Source organism: Colius striatus, chromosome Z (genome assembly GCF_028858725.1).
Source record: "Colius striatus isolate bColStr4 chromosome Z, bColStr4.1.hap1, whole genome shotgun sequence".
Classification (NCBI taxonomy): Eukaryota; Metazoa; Chordata; class Aves; order Coliiformes; family Coliidae; genus Colius; species Colius striatus.
In genome coordinates, this window is record NC_084790.1 from 16724073 (window position 1) to 16742121 (window position 18049).

At 39.5% G+C, this 18049-nt stretch overlaps 1 protein-coding gene across 6 annotated transcripts in view; it reads left to right on the top strand.

Annotated features, from left to right (window-relative positions):
- SUSD1 (sushi domain containing 1) overlaps positions 1-18049 on the top strand; it is a 48051-nt gene that overhangs the window by 17086 nt on the left and 12916 nt on the right. For all 6 annotated transcript variants that reach the window (XR_009820825.1, XR_009820826.1, XM_062017780.1 and 3 more), the window contains exons 8-11: positions 2328-2422; positions 3616-3805; positions 4568-4662; positions 5766-5952. Coding sequence is in view for 4 of the 6 variants with exons in the window: in XM_062017780.1 (XP_061873764.1) it covers positions 2328-2422; positions 3616-3805; positions 4568-4662; positions 5766-5952 (567 nt within the window). In the remaining 2 variants the exon portion in view is untranslated. The remainder of the gene's footprint in view (positions 1-2327; positions 2423-3615; positions 3806-4567; positions 4663-5765; positions 5953-18049) is intronic.

Genomic DNA, 18049 nt, shown 5'->3' on the forward strand with positions numbered 1-18049 from the left:
TTCATGTTATGCATTTTAATTCAGATCTCATGGAAATGCAAACATCCTCCCTCTGGCTGTGGGGACTCCAATTAGTCTTTTTATCCAACCAGTCTTTTAATAAAAAGGTATCTATCTGGTTTAAAGAATACAACAAATGAACATGTGCTTTCGCTCCATGTTGGTACAGAAATCTTAATACTCTGGAGTTTCTAGACATTACCATGATGCAGATAAAAATAATAATAAGCAGCACTTAAATACAATTGATCTGACTTAGAGGACAGGCAGATTAATCTCTTTTTCTGTTCTGTGGAAGAGGAAGCTTTCAACAGCATTTCTGTATTTATTAGCAGTTTGGAATGGGACGTAAAAATTATTTGGGAGATAAACTGGTCTAGTGAATGAGATCTGTTGAATATACAGAGAGGCGGGTATTGTTAGAAAAAAAATTTTTCATAGCTTAAATAATTAAAACAGAAAGGAAAATTAAGTGCTTAAAAATACATGAAAGTTACAGTTCAGTTCTAAATAACTGCATACAGGTAGGAATTTTGGAGACTGTCAGTGTACTCATATATTTCAAATCACAGCTTCATGTCCATGCATTACAAGGGAGCCTCTGTGGAATAGTAATGAAGTTTATGTATGGAGAAAGAGTGCCCTGAGCTTTACTTGCTTTTAGAGCAAGGCATTGCATCAGCTATTGTGTGTATATTTCTAAAGTACCTACCAAGGCTGTTCTATATATCCCCTTCACTTTTTTTCAGCAGCTGATGAAGGCTTTTCTTCTTAGAATCTATATATAGAGTTTGAATTTATATGACCATGATCATGTAGTGAATGTAATAAGAACATACGGTAGCAGAAAAATCAATTTGAAGGCTGGTGAAGGAAAGAAAAGGACCAAATATGTTCACTGTCCATCTGAGTTGTGACCAGTAGGAGCTTTGTCCTTATGTCTTGGAGGATGCTTGATTGTCTTGTCACATGAAAGCAGCTGCTATGTGTCTAATGACAGCAGTGAAAGAACTGCCTAAAAAAAAGAATGAATGTGTTGATCTTCCTGGCCGTGCTTTTTCTGAGGCATAAGCCAACTTTTTGAAATATGAATTGACACAGGTATGTTGAGGAATATATGCTACAACTAGTCCCTACCTGCTTAGTTCTGTGCGCTTCATTGTTTTAATCTGGTGTTTATTCTGAAAAGTGTTTCACTGTGGCTGTGTTACTTGATTTTTATTTATTACCAAAAAAAAAGGAAAAATGTTGACATCTTTTTAAAATCAACTCAAATAAATAATGAACCAAAACATCCATTCGACTACACAAAAGCTCTCTTCCAGCGTAACAGAGCAGCTTTATTAAAAAGCTTTAATGCAAGTTGTTGTATTCAGAAGAGAATTTTTACTCCTTTGTTGGTTTATTGGTAGCCCCTTTTTCTTAAAAACAGCTCTTAAATCTGCTTGACTTTTCTGTTTGCAGTTTAATGAGACTTATGATCCATGAGATCCAATAGTATAAGAAGTCTTCAGGTTGATTTGTGAGTGGCTCATTCTTTAGAAGACAGACCATTGCATGCCATGAGATCCAGCTGCTGGCACCCAAGTTAGAGATGTGTATAGAACAGGTGGCCAAAGTAGTGAACTTGTGGCATTGTTTATTGCTTTTCCTTTTTGGTGGCATAATACTATCATAACATGTTTTAATGAAAGACTTTGACTAGGAATACAACCTATACATCCTACAAGTTTAATGTATTATGGCTAGGAGCAATGTCTGAATCAGAACAAAATTCTTCTAACATTGTCTCCCTTGCTCAGATTGGTCACACAGTAGGAAAGACTCTAGTCTTTAGTGCAGTATATACTGAAGCTCCTTGTTTAAGAAACAATGCTGTTGTATGTATATGCTTTTATATATAGGAACATATTAGCAGTCTGATGGAGTTAATGAACTTCTTCCTTTGCTGTCAGGAGACTAATGTAGTTTTAATGTCCTCTTCATGGTCTGTAAAGTCATTAGAATTAAAACTGTTCTATGTTAAAATGCAAGCTTAGCAAAGTACTTTGTTTTCATTAGTCATAGTAGTTTACTAATGCTGTCTGTGTTTAAGGACTTCACAGTCATTTGCTCAGCACATGCTTCTTCAGTTAGCCTTGCATTTTAATTTTAGGAGCCGACACGGTTAAGGGAACACTTTCTACCTAACTTCTATCTAACTTGTTTTGTTTTTCCCATTTAAAAAAAAAAGAGAGAAAAGGAAGAAATTAGCAGTTGCTCCAAACATTAAGGTTTGTGTGAGAAATAACAGCTGTTTTCATTCTGTTTTCATGTTTTGCTCACAGAAGAGGAATTGTTCAGTAATTTATCTATTTTTAATGAAACATGTGTGAAATGGCAAAGGAAAACTGGAAGACTTGGATTGCAAGAAACATACACAGTAAGTGGGGCAGTATTTGGGATGGCTTTGTCCTGGTTAATTTTGGCGAGTTAGCATTGGAGATTTGGTTTCTGGGTTTTGCTTGCATGGTTAATTGTTTCACTCCTCTCACTGAAATAGAAAGATAAAGGTGGCCAGATTAGGAATGAAACAAATCTCTGTCCTAAAGTTAGATGAAAATATCAAAAGCTATTGGGGTCCCACTCCAGTAAATCACCTAAACTACTTCTTGAAACCATAAGTGTTTCAGCACAAGCTTATATTTTAATGAGTTGTAGCAGTCACAGTTTAGTGTCATAGAGCTCAAAGTCATGTTGACCCAAAAAACATTGCAAAATTTGGCCTCTGTCTCTTACCTGTGATGCAGACATTTCAAGTAAGCTGTGTATAACTTGCAGATACTGGATGTAACTTATTTTAGAAATTGAAGGTATATTGAAATATTGTGCCTTGACTAAGAGATTCGACCATCTTATATTTTGACATTTTAGACTATTTTTCATGGAAATTGAAAGTAACCTTGGTAACTCTTTTTTATTTTTTTTCCCATCTGTTAACATAAGAATAAAAGTTAAGATATAAACTCCCACAAATAGTTCAGTCAGTGTTAGCAAAAACCAAAACAACATGATAAGAATTTCCATGGTTTGAGAGTGACAACAGCCAAGAAAGGTTGTTTTTGTTTAGAATTGGGGAAAATAAGAAAAAAAGGATTATTTAGGATCTCCAGGATGAGGAGGTTAATGTGAAAAATATGTTTCAAGATTGGCTTGTAATTTTGAGAAATAGCCCACATCCTGTCTTTCCCCTCCTGTGTTAGAAATCAATGTGTTTTTATTTTGACTGCTTTTATTGAGTGCTGCTGAGGTGGAAAAAAACAAGTTCCCAATTACCTATAAGTTAACTTAAACCAGTGCTTTTCATGTATCCAGTGGTAACTGGCAAGCTTTGTATCTCTGGTGTAATGTGCTCTATGCACAGTAGCAAAAAGTATTCATAATTTTAATAGCCAGAAGAAATTTATTCATCCATCTTGTTGCACCAAAATGGTTAGTCACAGGCCTGTTTCTTTGATTGAGTTGATATTCTGAAACAAATGTAATCCTAGGTTCTCAAGGCTTAATTGAACTAATATTCTGAATTTCAGAGAGCCACAAGCAATTGTAATATTGTTTTTGTTAATCCTCCGACAGTTTCATGTACTGGGCCAAAGGTGGGATGAGAAGACATTCTCAGAAGATGCGATATTTAACCTCACTACAAGTGAAGATAATCCAAAGGTGTGTTTAGATCTCAACTCTGGCAGCAACTACGTGGTGAATATTACTACCATCTCTTCCAGAAGCATCACTGTCTCAGTTACAGTAGCAGTTCAAACAAAGGGTAGGTTGTGTTTTGTATTATCTGGGCTTACAGAACTCACAGTGCTGCAGAGTTTACAGTTTTGAGTCTAGCAGACAGGATTTTATTTTTTATTTATTTTTTATTTTTTTATTCCTTGCCTTGAAGACTGATTCTCTGCCTGTGAGAGAATTCTCTGTTGCTGAGCTGTGTGATACTATTTCTAAGCGATGTGAACATTATAGATAATGTTTCTGTGTTCAGCAGTGGTGAGCATTGTTGTGGCATTTTTTCAGTAATTGTAGAGAAGGCATGTTCTAACAGCAGGTATCTGTAGTACTTTGATCATGGGAACTTTAGGGTTGCCTTCTGACATACTAATTCTGATGAGACAGACCTTTAAAAATAAGTGCCTTTGGAATCCATAGAAATGCTTTTCTTCTTGTGCTTTTTTTTCCAAAAGGGCATCAACTGTGACAAATTGTTCTATAATAACTTTATTTCCTTCAGAAGGTCAGAACCCCTGGGTCTTTCTGTCATTATAACCTCACTGGCTCAGGACAAATAAACCCTATCTTGATTTCTGGAATAGCGTGCTTGGCTTTTCCTGAAAGCCATTTTCTCTGGAAAATGTTCATGCTTTATTTACTGTGTTTGTTTACTCAAAAATAAATGAGATTCTACCTCCTTCTCAGAGGGAATTAAAATAAATCCTTTTGTTTTTATGTTCAGCTACTCATATTCAATTAAGTTGAGAGGTGAAGTTTTTTTAATAAGTTATTCCCTTTTTAATTGTCTTTACAGTTAAAGAAGCTTTCAATAATGTCTTCATTTTTAATGATACCTGCTTGAAATGGTGGAGAAATGTCAGGGAAACTGATGTGGAAGACAGATACTCAGTAAGTGACAATCTGTATTTTGAATCTAGAAAATAATTTGTATCAATCACCTGTGTATAAAAACTTAATTTTTCAAACACTCATTGCTAGCAGCATTCCTCATCCTAATAATGTGTCTTGTAAAAACCCAGGGAGTAAGATTGCATAGTGACCATCAGAAAAGAAAGAAACCACCATGCTGTCATGCAGTCTCCTGTTTCTTGCATACATTTTCCCTTATTCTATTCTATTTTACCTTCCCCGTCTGTACTTTAAACTGTATCATGTTCAGACCTCAGACAGGTCCTCTGTGTTCCAATTACAGAGAGTCAGTGCTGTGTGACAGGCCTTCAGTCTGCCCCTGTCCCAGCAGGGCATTTCTACATGAACTCTCTCTGCCAGGACTCTGGACCACCTGCTGTTGTCTCAAATCTCCATGTGCTGAGAGACAACCTAAAGGCATAGGATCTATTTAAAGGAAAATTAGCCATAGTTAAAATACAGCAAACATTTTGGTTTACATTAACAGAGGGATGATGGGAGAGGCTTTAAGTAAACAATTTCAATTGAGACTTCAACAACAAAGGAAACATACACAAAATCCAACTGAAACAAAAAAAACCCCAACCCCACAGGTCTGTAAATTTGCCTGGAAACATTGCTGTCTGAAGGCAAATCTTGCAGGGTACTTGTCATTTTGATATAGGTCAAAATGACTTGATTTTGACTCAGTCGTCAGGGTCAAAGCAGAGAGCTGCTCATGTGAGCTTACTTCTACAACTCATCATTTTGCACCAGAAGGGTGTGCTACAATGAAACTATACTATTACTGGAAGCCTGTATGTTAGCAGGAAGTGAAGACTTGGATGAAATCACAGTACTAATGAAGAGAATAGTCTAGGAGAAGTGAAAGAACTAGGACAACATCAGAGCTGATCAAGAGGGACTGCAATTCCTGTCAAATTTTGGAAGTATTTGAATAACTGTCAGTGCCAACATTTTTGGTACTCTGAATGCAGTGATGTGTTTTTCTGCTATTTCTTCTAATTTAGAGCATGACATGACTGAATTAAAGTGATACATTAAGACATTGCAATTTCCATGCCATGATTGTTTGGTTACAGTTTCATGTGCAAGGCCAGCGTTGGTATCAGAAGGAGTTCTTTCACGAAATGACCTTCAACCTTACCACACACAAGCAGGCTCCAGAAGTTTGTTTTGATTTGCAGCCAGGCACCAATTACTCTGTTAATATTTCCATGGTAGCTTTGAATTTTTCACTACTCGTTTCCATGACAACACAAATCACAGGTAGGTCCTGCCATTTATTTTATATATTTACAATAGCACCTATTGGGTGCAGGAGGCTCAAGTGAAAAAGCATTGTTGGTCTCAGTGTTGTGTGTTGGGTTGTCAAACTTCTTTCTCCATGCTCAGAATTATTTGCTTTCACACATTTCACAGGGTTGACAGTCCAGCAGTAGAGGGAGAAGTGAGAATGCAGTGTTTTAAAGTGCCATTTTGGCACAGCAGGGAGAAGGTAGTTTGGTGAGTTAGACTCAAGATTGATATCTAGGGAAGCAGAGTTACATTCTCTGTTAGAGGCTAAGTCACTTTTTCAGTACAAGTTCTCTCCACTGTGGAGGTATTAGCACAGTGACATTTTCTATAGTTATTTGCCACAACAGATACCACTGAAGTCTGTGAGGATCCAAAGTAGGTTCTGCAAGTACCTCAGAGAGGTACCTGTCTATCTGTAATTGGAAGAGTACAAAACACAAAAGGCATTTGAGAAAATAAGGTTCTGAAGGGAGAGTCCTATTTAGCAAGGTATTTGTATAGCACTAAAATGGTATGATAAAAAACATCTGTCATTTTACAGCCGAATCTTCTATTTAGAACTGTTTTGCACCATCCTTGTACTGTCAGACTTTCTGTATGAGGTTATTACGGTTACACTCTGAAGTCCAGTGTCTGGTGCTGGAATCCTTCTTCCCTTGGGGGCCACAAATTGGAAGAGGTAGGAAACACGGAAGCTCTCCGGATGCCTTTAACGGTATTAAGCCACTAGATGGACCCAATTCTCTGCTGACTGCTTGTGAAGGACTGGGGATTTGTGCTGGTTTTGAAGTTGATACTATTTCAAAACTTTTAATAGTAAATGTAAGGTTTTTAAGTTTAATGAAAGACAGACTATCTCAGGTTTCTTAAAGATACTTTTAAACGAAATTAGTGGTTTGATAACTCGTTTTCAGAAATATCCAAGCTGTCACTCAGACGTAGTGCCCATGAATTTGTGAGTACATGTAGCTTTGTAAAAATTAAGCTGTCTCAGAATTTGGTTGACTGAGGTAATTTTTGAATACATGCTTAGAGTAAAAGCATAGCTCTTTGCTTTGTCATGCTATGATATTTCCTAAACTCTGCAGGATCATATCAGGTCACTTAATCAGAAGAGCTCTAGAGAACACTTTGCGGCAAGTGCTGTGTGATTCTGCCTTGGCAGCTGGCATGTTTTCCTCTCTGCTGAGCCAGCACTTAACAAATGCACATGCATAGCCCCAAAAAACGTCTTTTTGTAAAAGTTAGGTAATTTCCATTTTGAAAGGAGATCCTGCTACACAAACCATTTTATAGCTGGTATTTACTTTTTTCAGTGAATGATAAAAGGTAGGTGTTGATCTGTCATTAGGAATCTTCATCTAAAGATGAATGAACTTACAATGCATGCATTTCATATGGTGCTTTCTTTAATGGAAGCCAAAAGCTGAAAGTAGGTCTTTTGGTGGTTGAAATGAAGTGAAAATTAAAAAGCCAACAGCAATCATGCTGCAAAGGTTACCAAATAATGATGTTAAATTTGTTTCTATTTCAGCTTATCCAAGGTGAAACGGGTACAGTTAAAATAATTCTTCTGTCAGTGTCCCTTTGGCTTCTGTGCCTTATGTTTCAAAAATTAAATTATCTGTACAAGCAACTCAACTGATATATATATAAATATGTGTTATATAAAATATATATATTTTTTGAGTAGATGTAGAATTTCTTTCTTCACTTCTCCTGTTATTTTGTAATTATGTACACTGTTAAACCAGATGGATGTGTTTTCAAGGTGGGTGGAATGGTTTCAGTTTATCTGAGAAGTGTTTTTTGGCTGGTGGTTTCCTGGCTAAATGGTACTGTATGCAAGATATGTCTTAAACACAGAGGCTTATGGAAGCTGAGACTTGGGAAAGTGTTTTGCTGTTAATGCACTGCAGGTGGCCTCATTTGTTGCCTAAGGTTCCGTGTGGCATCCTTTAACAAATGTGCAGTTGGTCTGTTTCCCCAGCTGGGGGCAGATACATCTTTACAAACCTCCTGCATTTTGAAGTTCGGCAAATCTTAACTGTCGAATTTCAGCTACTGTGAAGAGACATGTCCCAGAGAACTAGATGAACACTGCCTATCAGACTTAATTTCCTGACAAGGACATTTGTGTAAGTTCTTAAAGACTTTTGCAGAATACAGTAAGCATGTAAATGCTAGCAATAAGTTTGGGTCTTTATTCAAATAAAGGAAGATTTGTAAATGCAAGTAAAGAAAGCAGCTTCTATATCCTGAATATCTATATATTTATATATGTATATCTCCTGAATAAGGATGTATTACATCTGTAGCCTTTCTAAGGAAAAGAAGCAGGAACTTGGGGCTTAAAAACCTACTTTTCTCCCTGGCAAGTAGCATCCTTCAAAAATAATCCTATGCGGAATACAAAGTCAGTTTTGCCCATCATGTTGTGGATACTAAATATAGTCTAGCAAGCCTTCATAGATGATTGAAATTCTGTTTCTTTCTTACTTCCGATAACAGGCATCTTTCATAGTCTTCTATGTCTTGTCAGCTTTTTTTAATCAAGGTATCAGCACCTGTGTACTTGAGATAGGAAATTGACTCAATTACGAAAAAGGATTTGGCAATGACTGTATTGTAGCTGTAAAGTGATGGCAGCAAGATTGTATTTAAAGCAAGGGAATTCATATCTGTTTTGAAAAAACTGTTTTGTAAGTGTACCTTCTCATTCATTATTTCTGTTGAAATTATGCTATTAGACATGGCCCTGTTTCTTTTTCTTTTTGAAGATCATTTATTAAGGCATGTTTAGACACTGCATTGTTCTTAATTTGGTTTTCACATACGAATTTAAGAAGTCTGAATTTTATAACCACTTTCAAGTGTTTGAAAAACAGAATAACAGAAAGGGCCAATGTATTTATTGGTTTTTGCTTCTTATTGCCTAAATAAGAGCAACTTCTTCAGTTAAGACACATTGAAGTACTATTCATAATTGAATCTGTTTGCAAACTTTGCTTTGGGTTAGATTCTTTATGATAGATGTGACAGAACTGTGCTTCTTTGGAAGAAATGCCTACTTATTTACAGTGTCTGGTTAGGGTTTTTTTAGTTTAGAGCAGACCAGTGTGACCTAAGACATTACACTTTTAAGACTGAAAAAATAATTAATATTAGTTTCAGTAATGATTTCTCATGACTCATCTTCCTCTTGATTTTGTGTGTATGATCAAGGTGTATTTTGAGTTTGTTTTATGTTTACTGGTCACACATGCTGCCAGTCTGTACATATTTGTATGTATCCTTGCCAGTGGGACTGGGTAGGTTTGAGATCAAGCATGTGTGTACCTCAGACAGTTTTCCAGCTGCCAGTATTTTTTAGTCCAGGATATACCTGCAAGTCGCTTACTCTTGTGTGTGTGCTCTCCCTCTTTGTGTGAATGTATAGGTCAGAAGTGAGTCATATAGGTCAAGCAGGAAGTCTAGAAAGTGATTTCAATTCAAAGAGTGAATTCCATAACATAGTATATAGAATCTTTTAGAGCCCTTCCCTTCTGTCTCAGTATGTGAAAATTGTACTACATTACAGGTCAGGTTGTGATATCTCATTTGTTTGCCTGCTTATGAATGTATACACATACATAAAAGATATATTATTTTTCTGCTTTGTTGTATGATGAAGAAGGTTTACACTGACTCAATTTTTTAAGGTCTGGAAAAGGAGAGAAAATCCAAATCTACTTTCCAGTGAGGAAGTAAAAGATTATTGGGGATGTGGTGATGAGACAGCTCGTAATATGGCAGCATATCATGTACTTACAGAGAGATGGACCATTACAGTGTACAGCTTCAGAGCATGAGTATTGTAGAGGGGAGTTTCTAATTTCTGTATTAGGGAAAAGGTAGTGATTAAAACCTGAGTATGATTTTTTTTTTTTTCTTCATGCAAGGAAGAAATTAGTTGACAATCCTGTAAACACTTCCATACAGGTGTTCATGCACGTACTTTGTATTTTTATGGAGAAATTATTCAAATGTGTATTTAAATTGATTCAATATCCACTTGTTTGTTATTTGCTGACCTTCATAGCACGGGTATTTATAAATATTTATGAAACTGTGATAATTCCGATCCCCTCTGGCATTATGTTTACAAAGCACTTGTTACAGGTTGCACAGTCAGTGCTTTAGAGCCAACGCTTTATATGCTGAACAAAATTCTTTGCTTTTTTAGTTGTTTCCATATATGTGTACTGGGGGTTCTTTACTATTGCTTCGGGTAATTTATAATAACATATCTGCATCAGCCTTTTTGTTGTCTGCAATTAATTAGAATAATTAGCACTAAGTAAAATGAATGGAATGCGAAGTGGAATAAGACAATTCAAGAATAGGCTATAATGAGGAAGAAGAGAGATTGTAAGGTTTTTTTGGCTATGAATTTATGCATGGAAAAGTCACACATGTATCCTGCTAGTACTTCCATTTTTAAAATACAGAGAATCATAGAATGATTTGGGTTGGAAGGCACGTTTAAATGTCTCCCCTGCAATGGGCTAGATAAGTTTGTTCAGAGCTCCATCCAATCTGACTTTAAATATTTCCAGGGATGGGGTATCTGTCACCTCTCTGGGCAACACGTGCCAGGGCCTCACCAGTCTCATGGTAAAAAATTACACTCTTTTAGTTTAAAAACATTACCCCCTGTTCTATCACTACAGGCCCTACTAAAAAGTCTGTCCTCTGCTTTGTTATAAGCCCCTTTTAAGTATTGAAAGGCTGCAATAAGGTGTCCCTGGAGCCTTCTTCAGGCTGAAAACTCCCAACTCTGGAGCTGGCCTCCTCTGGGCCTGCTCTAACAGGTCCTTGTCTTTTCCTGTGCTGAGGGCCATAGAGCTGGAGACAGCACTGCAAGCAGGGTCTCAACGGAGTGGGATGGAGGGTAAGAACCAACTCCCTTGGCTTGCTGGTCATGCTGCTTTTGATGCAGCTCAGGACATGATTTGCTTTATGGGCTGAGGGCACACATTGCTGGGTCATGTCCAGCTTTTGATCCACTAGTACACCCAAGTCCTTCTCCTGCTCCCAATCCCTTTATCCTGCAACCTGTATTGATACTGGGAGTTGCTCTGAGCCAGGTGCAGGACCATGCACCTTTTGGCCTTGTTGAACCTCATGAGGTTCTCATGGGCCAAGTTCTTGAGCTTGCCCTCTGGTTGGTATCCTGTCCCTCAAATGTGCCACTGGCTCTACTCAGCTTGGTGTTATCAGGCTGATGACTTATGTCCTGTAAGTTTCCTAAGCCAAATTGCTCATAGTTACACATTCTGTTTTGCTAAGCTGCTGACAGTGCTCTCTCACATTGTTTTTACTGTTACCTGTGCAATAAAGCAAGTCTTATTGAAGCAGTTAATACTACATCTAAAAACTGTGTACCCTCCCTCCTTTGTGAGAAAGCATGGTAACACTTTGGTTTACATGGTTTACGTTCTCTGAAAACTGCTCTTCATTTGGTAAGCTGTGAAATTTTTTGTTTCTCAGCACAGAGGAGCAGGGACAGGATTTGAATCTGTAGCTGAGCAAACCAGGTGGGCAGTTGGTGCAGTTTTTGTGTAGCTAGAGCTTACCAGCCTGCCTGCCCTCATGTCCTGCCCACCCCATCGTGGAGCAGCGCTCTGTGGTTTTCAGTCCAGCAGCTTACTCTCACCTGTACCCTGAATCCTTGCCCCAGGGTCACTGTGCCAGCAGCTCCAGCTCTTGCAGCGCCAAAATGCCAGTGCCAACGAGCACCTCTTTGTCAGCACAAAGGCTGCAACCAGCAAACCCACAACCTGTCTCTACCTGGAATTTAACTGATTTCATACTATTTACTTTGGGGGTTGCTTCACAGAAGTCAAAGGAAAAAGTAGGGCTGCATTTCCTCATGCCTCTCAGTTGAAAAAGCACCTCTCTCAGTTTTCCCTGACCAAATTTTCCTCCCCTCCCATGGCCAGGGGCAGTGTCAGTGCCTTCCCCTTGGTGCATATGAATTGCTGCTGATCCCCTCCGCCATAGGTCCCCCTGAGCCAGCTCCAGGTTTTGCAGAGTGGCCTGAGCTCAGCCAAGGTCAGGGTGGAAGGCAGTGCTGCAAGAGCAGTGAGTGCACGCAAGGGCCAGTGCAAGGCTGCGCCTCTCTACCTGCCCAGGAGAGGTTCTATAGGCAGCTTAGGAAGTGCTGTGGGAGCAGAAGTGGCTGTTTGCAGAATCTCAGCACACATCTCCCTCCATCTGAGGTTAAGGATGCTGTTGCAGCAAGTCCACAGTTGTGGAAAGGCCGAGCATACCATCACCCCAGCCACCCTGGGCAAACTGCACTCAGCTCACATTCGGGTGGCAGACCCTCAGCACCTTTCATGGGGTCTGCAGGACAGCAGGGATGAATTACATAGGTTGTACTTTATCTCTTCAAACTTTGTTCCTGGAGAACACAATGGGAAGAACCACAGGAGATGGCAGCAGATGAGAAAGGTTCAGGTAGAGATAAGCCGGGAGATAGGGATCCAGCTGGCACGTGTAAACACATGGCAGTAAAATTACATTAAGACACCATGTGCAGAGTGAAGAGAAGCAGGATGACAAAGGGGCCATGTGCCTGCTTTCGAGTCGTGTCCTGGGGCTGTTCTGCCCTGTACCTCTCTGTTGTGGACCTGGGGTTTCAGCCAGTTGAGCAGCACACGCTACGTTTCCTCTTTTTTTTTTTTTTTTCACTGGCTTTGTAGCTGAATATCAGCAATGTGAGCAAGACTGATCCCTGCCTGGCTGTTTGTTAGTATTTCTTATTCTATTGGGGCAGCCTGGCCCTGATCTTGCCCTGCTTTTCCTGGGCCTTCTGCAAGCCCCCTCCTCCCTGTCAGCCTGTGGGCTCTGCTCATTGCTCAGCACATTGCTCTGCCTGCTGCTCTGCCTCAGGGGAACACATGACTGTAATGCCAGCTAGAAATGGCTTGTACAAGAAAAAGCAAGATGGAGGTGTGTTTACTTTAAAGGGTGTAGTCTGTGGCAGCCTCAGCAATGCAGTGATAGGTGCCTGGTGTCAGCCTCCTGAGGAAAGCCTGAGAAGGCTCAGCAAGCCATGCCATTTTGAGAGAAACTGCTAAAGATATTCAAGTTCATAAAATTATTGTGACATGAACAACACAAAACAGGATTTGCTTCCAGCTGTGGGTCCCAGGAGGCTCCATTCTGCTTGGCCTGAAGAGCCAGGTGTGGACAGCTTGTCTTTGCACAGCTCAGGAGAACAGCACCTTTGGCCAGCACTGCACAGTGTTACTGTGACAGGAGTTCTGAGGAAAGCCCTGGCAGAGCTGATCCACCTTGCTGGAGGGCAGCAAGTGGAAAAGGGCGTTGCTGAAGGGTACTCAGATGGAAAGCGGCTGTGTGAAGCTGACACGCCTGCAGGATGGGGCTTGTTTTTCTGTTCCCAAAGGCTTCTCAGTCCTCACAATCTGAGGAAGATACTACAGACCTGAGATGAACCTCCTGGTTTTCTTACCTGTGACGTTACCCAGGAATCTTCAGCCCTTGTCAGGGGCTTTACAGAGGAAGGAGCCCACACAGCTGTTCTTAGAGCTCTTCCCTGTCCCACATCCATTCCTATATCTCCTTGCTGCCCTGATGGGGTGTGCAGCTTGAATTGATGCCACTGCAGGCCCTTGCTTGGGCAGAGCCAATGGGATGGTGCACAAAGTGGCTTCACACCTGTTGCGTGGTTGTGATGCACACCAGCTTGTAGGCATGGTGGCAGGTCGCTTAATGGCATGTTGGAGACTTGAGAGGTCCCAGTCAAGATTCCCTAAAACCTGTCTCCCTGCTTGCATCTTTCCTGAGACCTTTCCTCCTTCCCCTGAGACCGCTGTACTTCAAAGACATGGTGGCTTGGGGAGTATTTTCCCAAAGAGAAAGGGCTTTCTGTGAAGCAGAGCTCAGTCTCACACAGCACAGGAGCCCAACCCTTTGCAGGCGGCAAAGCTCACCTCTGCAAGTAGAGTCGTACTGGCCCATGGCACAGTGCCGGGCTGAGGCTGCCTTCCCACTTGTGCTGTCTGCCTCCCTGAATTCATACCTTTCCTGTGATCAGTGGGATGCTGTGACATTCAGCCACAGAGCAGGAGAACAAAGGCTGCAGTCAGCAGAGGGAATCACATGAATGGGGTTTCCAGAGATGAATTGCTCTTTAAAGAAGATTTAAATGATAATTTTCTGTATATGTGATCTTTATTTATTCAGCCTCTTTCCTTCCTTGCCTTCTTTTAGTAATATATTTCTCCAGGTTAAAAATATCTTTTCCCTTTTGTTAAAGCGTAATATGTACAGTAAACTCCATCTTCAGAGAATACAAATGATAAAAACCTTTTCCTATTGTATTTATATCTCTGCTATTTGTAAAATTTTTTTACATCAGTGTGTTTGACTTCCTTGTTTTAAAATTCTGTAGATACTTCTTGGACTTACAGTCTTAAAATAACCTTTTAAAAAGTTCCTTGTTTGCAGGACATGAAGATGGTGCAAATGGTGTTTTTATCAGCAAACAGGGTTTTTTCAGTTAGAACTTGGCTTGAAGATGAATCTTTGATTTGATTTCCCTGAAATTTTTAGAAGAGTTGCCATCTGATTTTTGACTTCTTGATTCATTTTCATTACGATTTTTAAAGCTTTATCAGTAGCTGTAAAGACAGCTGTGCTGGCACCAAGTAAAGATTTTTTTTTAATAAGGAACACACAATTGCGTTTCCCAGGTTTTGTGCATATCCATATATAGGGTGGATTAGAAATGGATTTGTACATTTCTTCTTGACATGCCTGTGTATAGGAAAACCTTTCTTGCCTGTGTTAGATATGCAAAGATAAGTAGCAGAGTATTGTCTCAGAGTTAACAGCTTCAGAGCTGTACAAAAGCTCAGATGACAGGAACAGCTTTCAGTATCCTGTTACTAGTGGAGAAGGTAATAAAAATGCCTGTGTTCCTTGTATTGCAGCAGTTTGCCTGTGGAGTCCTCAGACTGCAGCACAGTATCAGCAAAAAAACAGAGCTTTAAAACAAGAAGTAAACTGTATTTCCAGGATCAAAGAAAGAAATGTAGTTGTTCCATTGTGCAATGCTTTCTTAATGACTAATAGTGAACTGCTTCCAACGTGCTAGCTTTTTCTGGAAGGCCTAAGTACACTGTAAGAGCAAGCAGGCTTTTAGTCCAGCATGGAGGTGTGTGCTGTTTCCCTGTGCTGTTGCAATGGCAGGCAGTTCCTAGCATGTGATTCTTTCCTCTAGGATGCCTTGGTGTTCAGAGGTAGGTTCAGCAAACAGATACTTAATGTGGAAAATGAGCCTGTGTATGAAATGTCAAAGTGTTCATAAGGTAGCCCTGCTATGACAGAGAGGTAGAGTGGGACTATCTCTGGACATACTTGCCTTTCTTGCTATGTCCTTCTGTGTTTTCAGAGTGCTGCTACAGATACATTAGTGTGTTCTGCTGGTAAAGAGTTTAAAAAAAACCAAACCCTTTAACAAAGTCAGGGTGCTAACAGCACCTCAGTAGACTACAGGATCTTGCATTCTTCTCACAGCCTACCTAGTACAAGTCCTCATCTCTCTGTAGCCTTCTCCCTTTCCCTCCCACTGTTTCAGATGGTGTTAAGTCACTGGTTTTTCCACATGGATTTTTAAATCTGGAAATTATGGTGACCTCACAGCAAACTTGTTTTTAAAATGCTACATTTCTGGAAAGATGCTTCTTTCATTAAAAGGTCATGGTGGCCAAATAACTGCTTATGGAATAACTCCTTCAGAGTTTCCTTCCTGGACCAAAAATGAAATAAATTCCTTTCTAATTGTTATTATTCCTACTACTTATCATTGGTGTAAGTTGTCCACTTTTCTTAGTAAATCAGACAGATTGTCTTCCTTATGCTTCCCAGCTGCTGGGAAGAAAATTAACCCTGTCCCAGCTGGAACCAGGACAAATCTGCAGGTACAGAAGTATTGAAAAGACTCTCTGAAGTAAAGATCATTTTTTTGTTCTTGCAGACATCTGTGCAATAGACTTCATTAACTCAGAAACCTGTCTTAAAGACTTTTCTGACCTATCTCTGCTAGGGGGAAGCCAGTGTAGAACATTAGGTCTTTGCTACTTAAAAATCTTATTTCAGCCCTACACATTCGTAGCTGGTTTCTTCATTGGTAGTTCACCCATAGCCTAGTTTTGAAGAGAACTTGTTAAAGGGACCTACCGGAAGAATTAATTTGGCTTGATAAGCTTTCAGGAGGTTCTTTTGAAGGTGATTTTTGACAAAGGTAGGCAAGAGGGTTTTTTGTGAGGGATGCTTGTATGACCTGTTTTGTTTATTTTAGGCATACTTTGCTTAAATTGAAAAGTTAAACTCTCAAATTTCTTTTTCATAGCCCACAAAAGCAAGGTTTCAGTTCCTTCATATAAAACAATTCTTCTTTTATTTAGATCTTTCTTGTAATCATCCTCTGCACTGGTTTAATTTAGCTCTACTGGAGTGGTGATTGGAATTTCAGATACTATGAAGTGGTCACTCCTGGCCTTCTTCTGGTGATACTTTTCTAAGTGTTAAAGAAATCTGTTCTTGCAGTTTTTTAGAGCAGTCTTTTTTTTTTTCTCCCTTTGTCATTTTGGTGACTAACACCCATTCTGAGATGTACTAATAAGCCCTTCCTACTACTCAAAGAAACCCTACAAAACACACAGCAATAAATTACTCTTAGTAGCCGCAAGTACCTTGTACTTCATAATGGTGAATTTAATCCCATTTCTACAAAACAACAGCTGTAAAGGTGCTTCAGTATTTATTGTATAGTGTTTCCACACTGCTTCAGACTTACAGTTAAATTGTTTGAACAAAATAATTTGTCTTTACACACCTGTATTTTACACCATGATTGTTAAGAAAATGCCAGACATGTTACGGACTTTGTTTAGTCTTGGAGGAACTCTTCTTAAAACCTTCCTGCACCCCAGTACTTCTGCAAAACACATGCTGTGTTTTGCAAACTCCCTGCTTACCAGTTTTTTATGCACTATACAGTTCTACCAAATCTCAGTTTCTCTTGCTAAACTAATGATTTTCTGTGTTTCAACATATATGTGCAGCTACTGTTTGGAAAATCCATGCGTCTCAGCAAGATTTTGCCTAATGTGACTTAACACAGGCATTGTTTTTCTTTTGTTTTGTCTCCATGACTTTGATTATTCTTTCTGAGGGATCTCTGACATCTTGTTTTTCTGTACATAAGCACTGTGTTTGTTACTTCTTAGTCACATATCACATCAGCAGCTTGGCAGACCAGTATACAAACAGCCTAGCCAAACTTGTAAATATCTCTTGATAGTTCTTTCAGACTTTTGGGGTAGAGTATCAGTGCTTCACCCTCTGCTCCCTCTGTTGTGCACACTGCAGCACTTTTCATTTTTGCTTCCAGGCTGAGGGTGGTAATTTCCATTGTCATAGCACCAGTCTTTGTCAGTGTGCAGCTGTCATCATTGCCAGCTGTCATAGTTGCCAAATTAGAGGCAGAAATGTTTGTTCAGTTTTGGCCTTGATGCAAATTCTCACTAAAACAAATTAGAGCTCCATGCCCATACTGAAATCCAATTTAAGAGGCTGGGGATGTTGCTAGCTGACTGTGAGCAGTAACTAAGGAAGTTGCCATCTTGAAAGTGCTTTTGGTGCTAATAGAGTCTCCTTTTTTCCTATGATTTTATTTCTTGTAGTGGGCTATGCACCCAGAGTTTCATCTTCTTGACCATTTCAGTTAGTCTAGTAAATAACACAGCTTCTTACAATAAATCTTTCCTGTCTTATTTCATTGTAGCCTACTGTTGATTTAGACATCTGTCTTTTTCCCAGGTAGCAGATATACTTCAGTACCAGGGGTTTGAGCTGGGACTGCCATGCCATCATGCTTGTATTTACTGTGTGTTTTTCTTAACCAGACTATTTATGTTGCTGGCAGACTTCAGTCATCAGGGGTTTGAGGCTCAGTTAACTGAGGAATTTTTTGGGGAAGAAGTTGCTA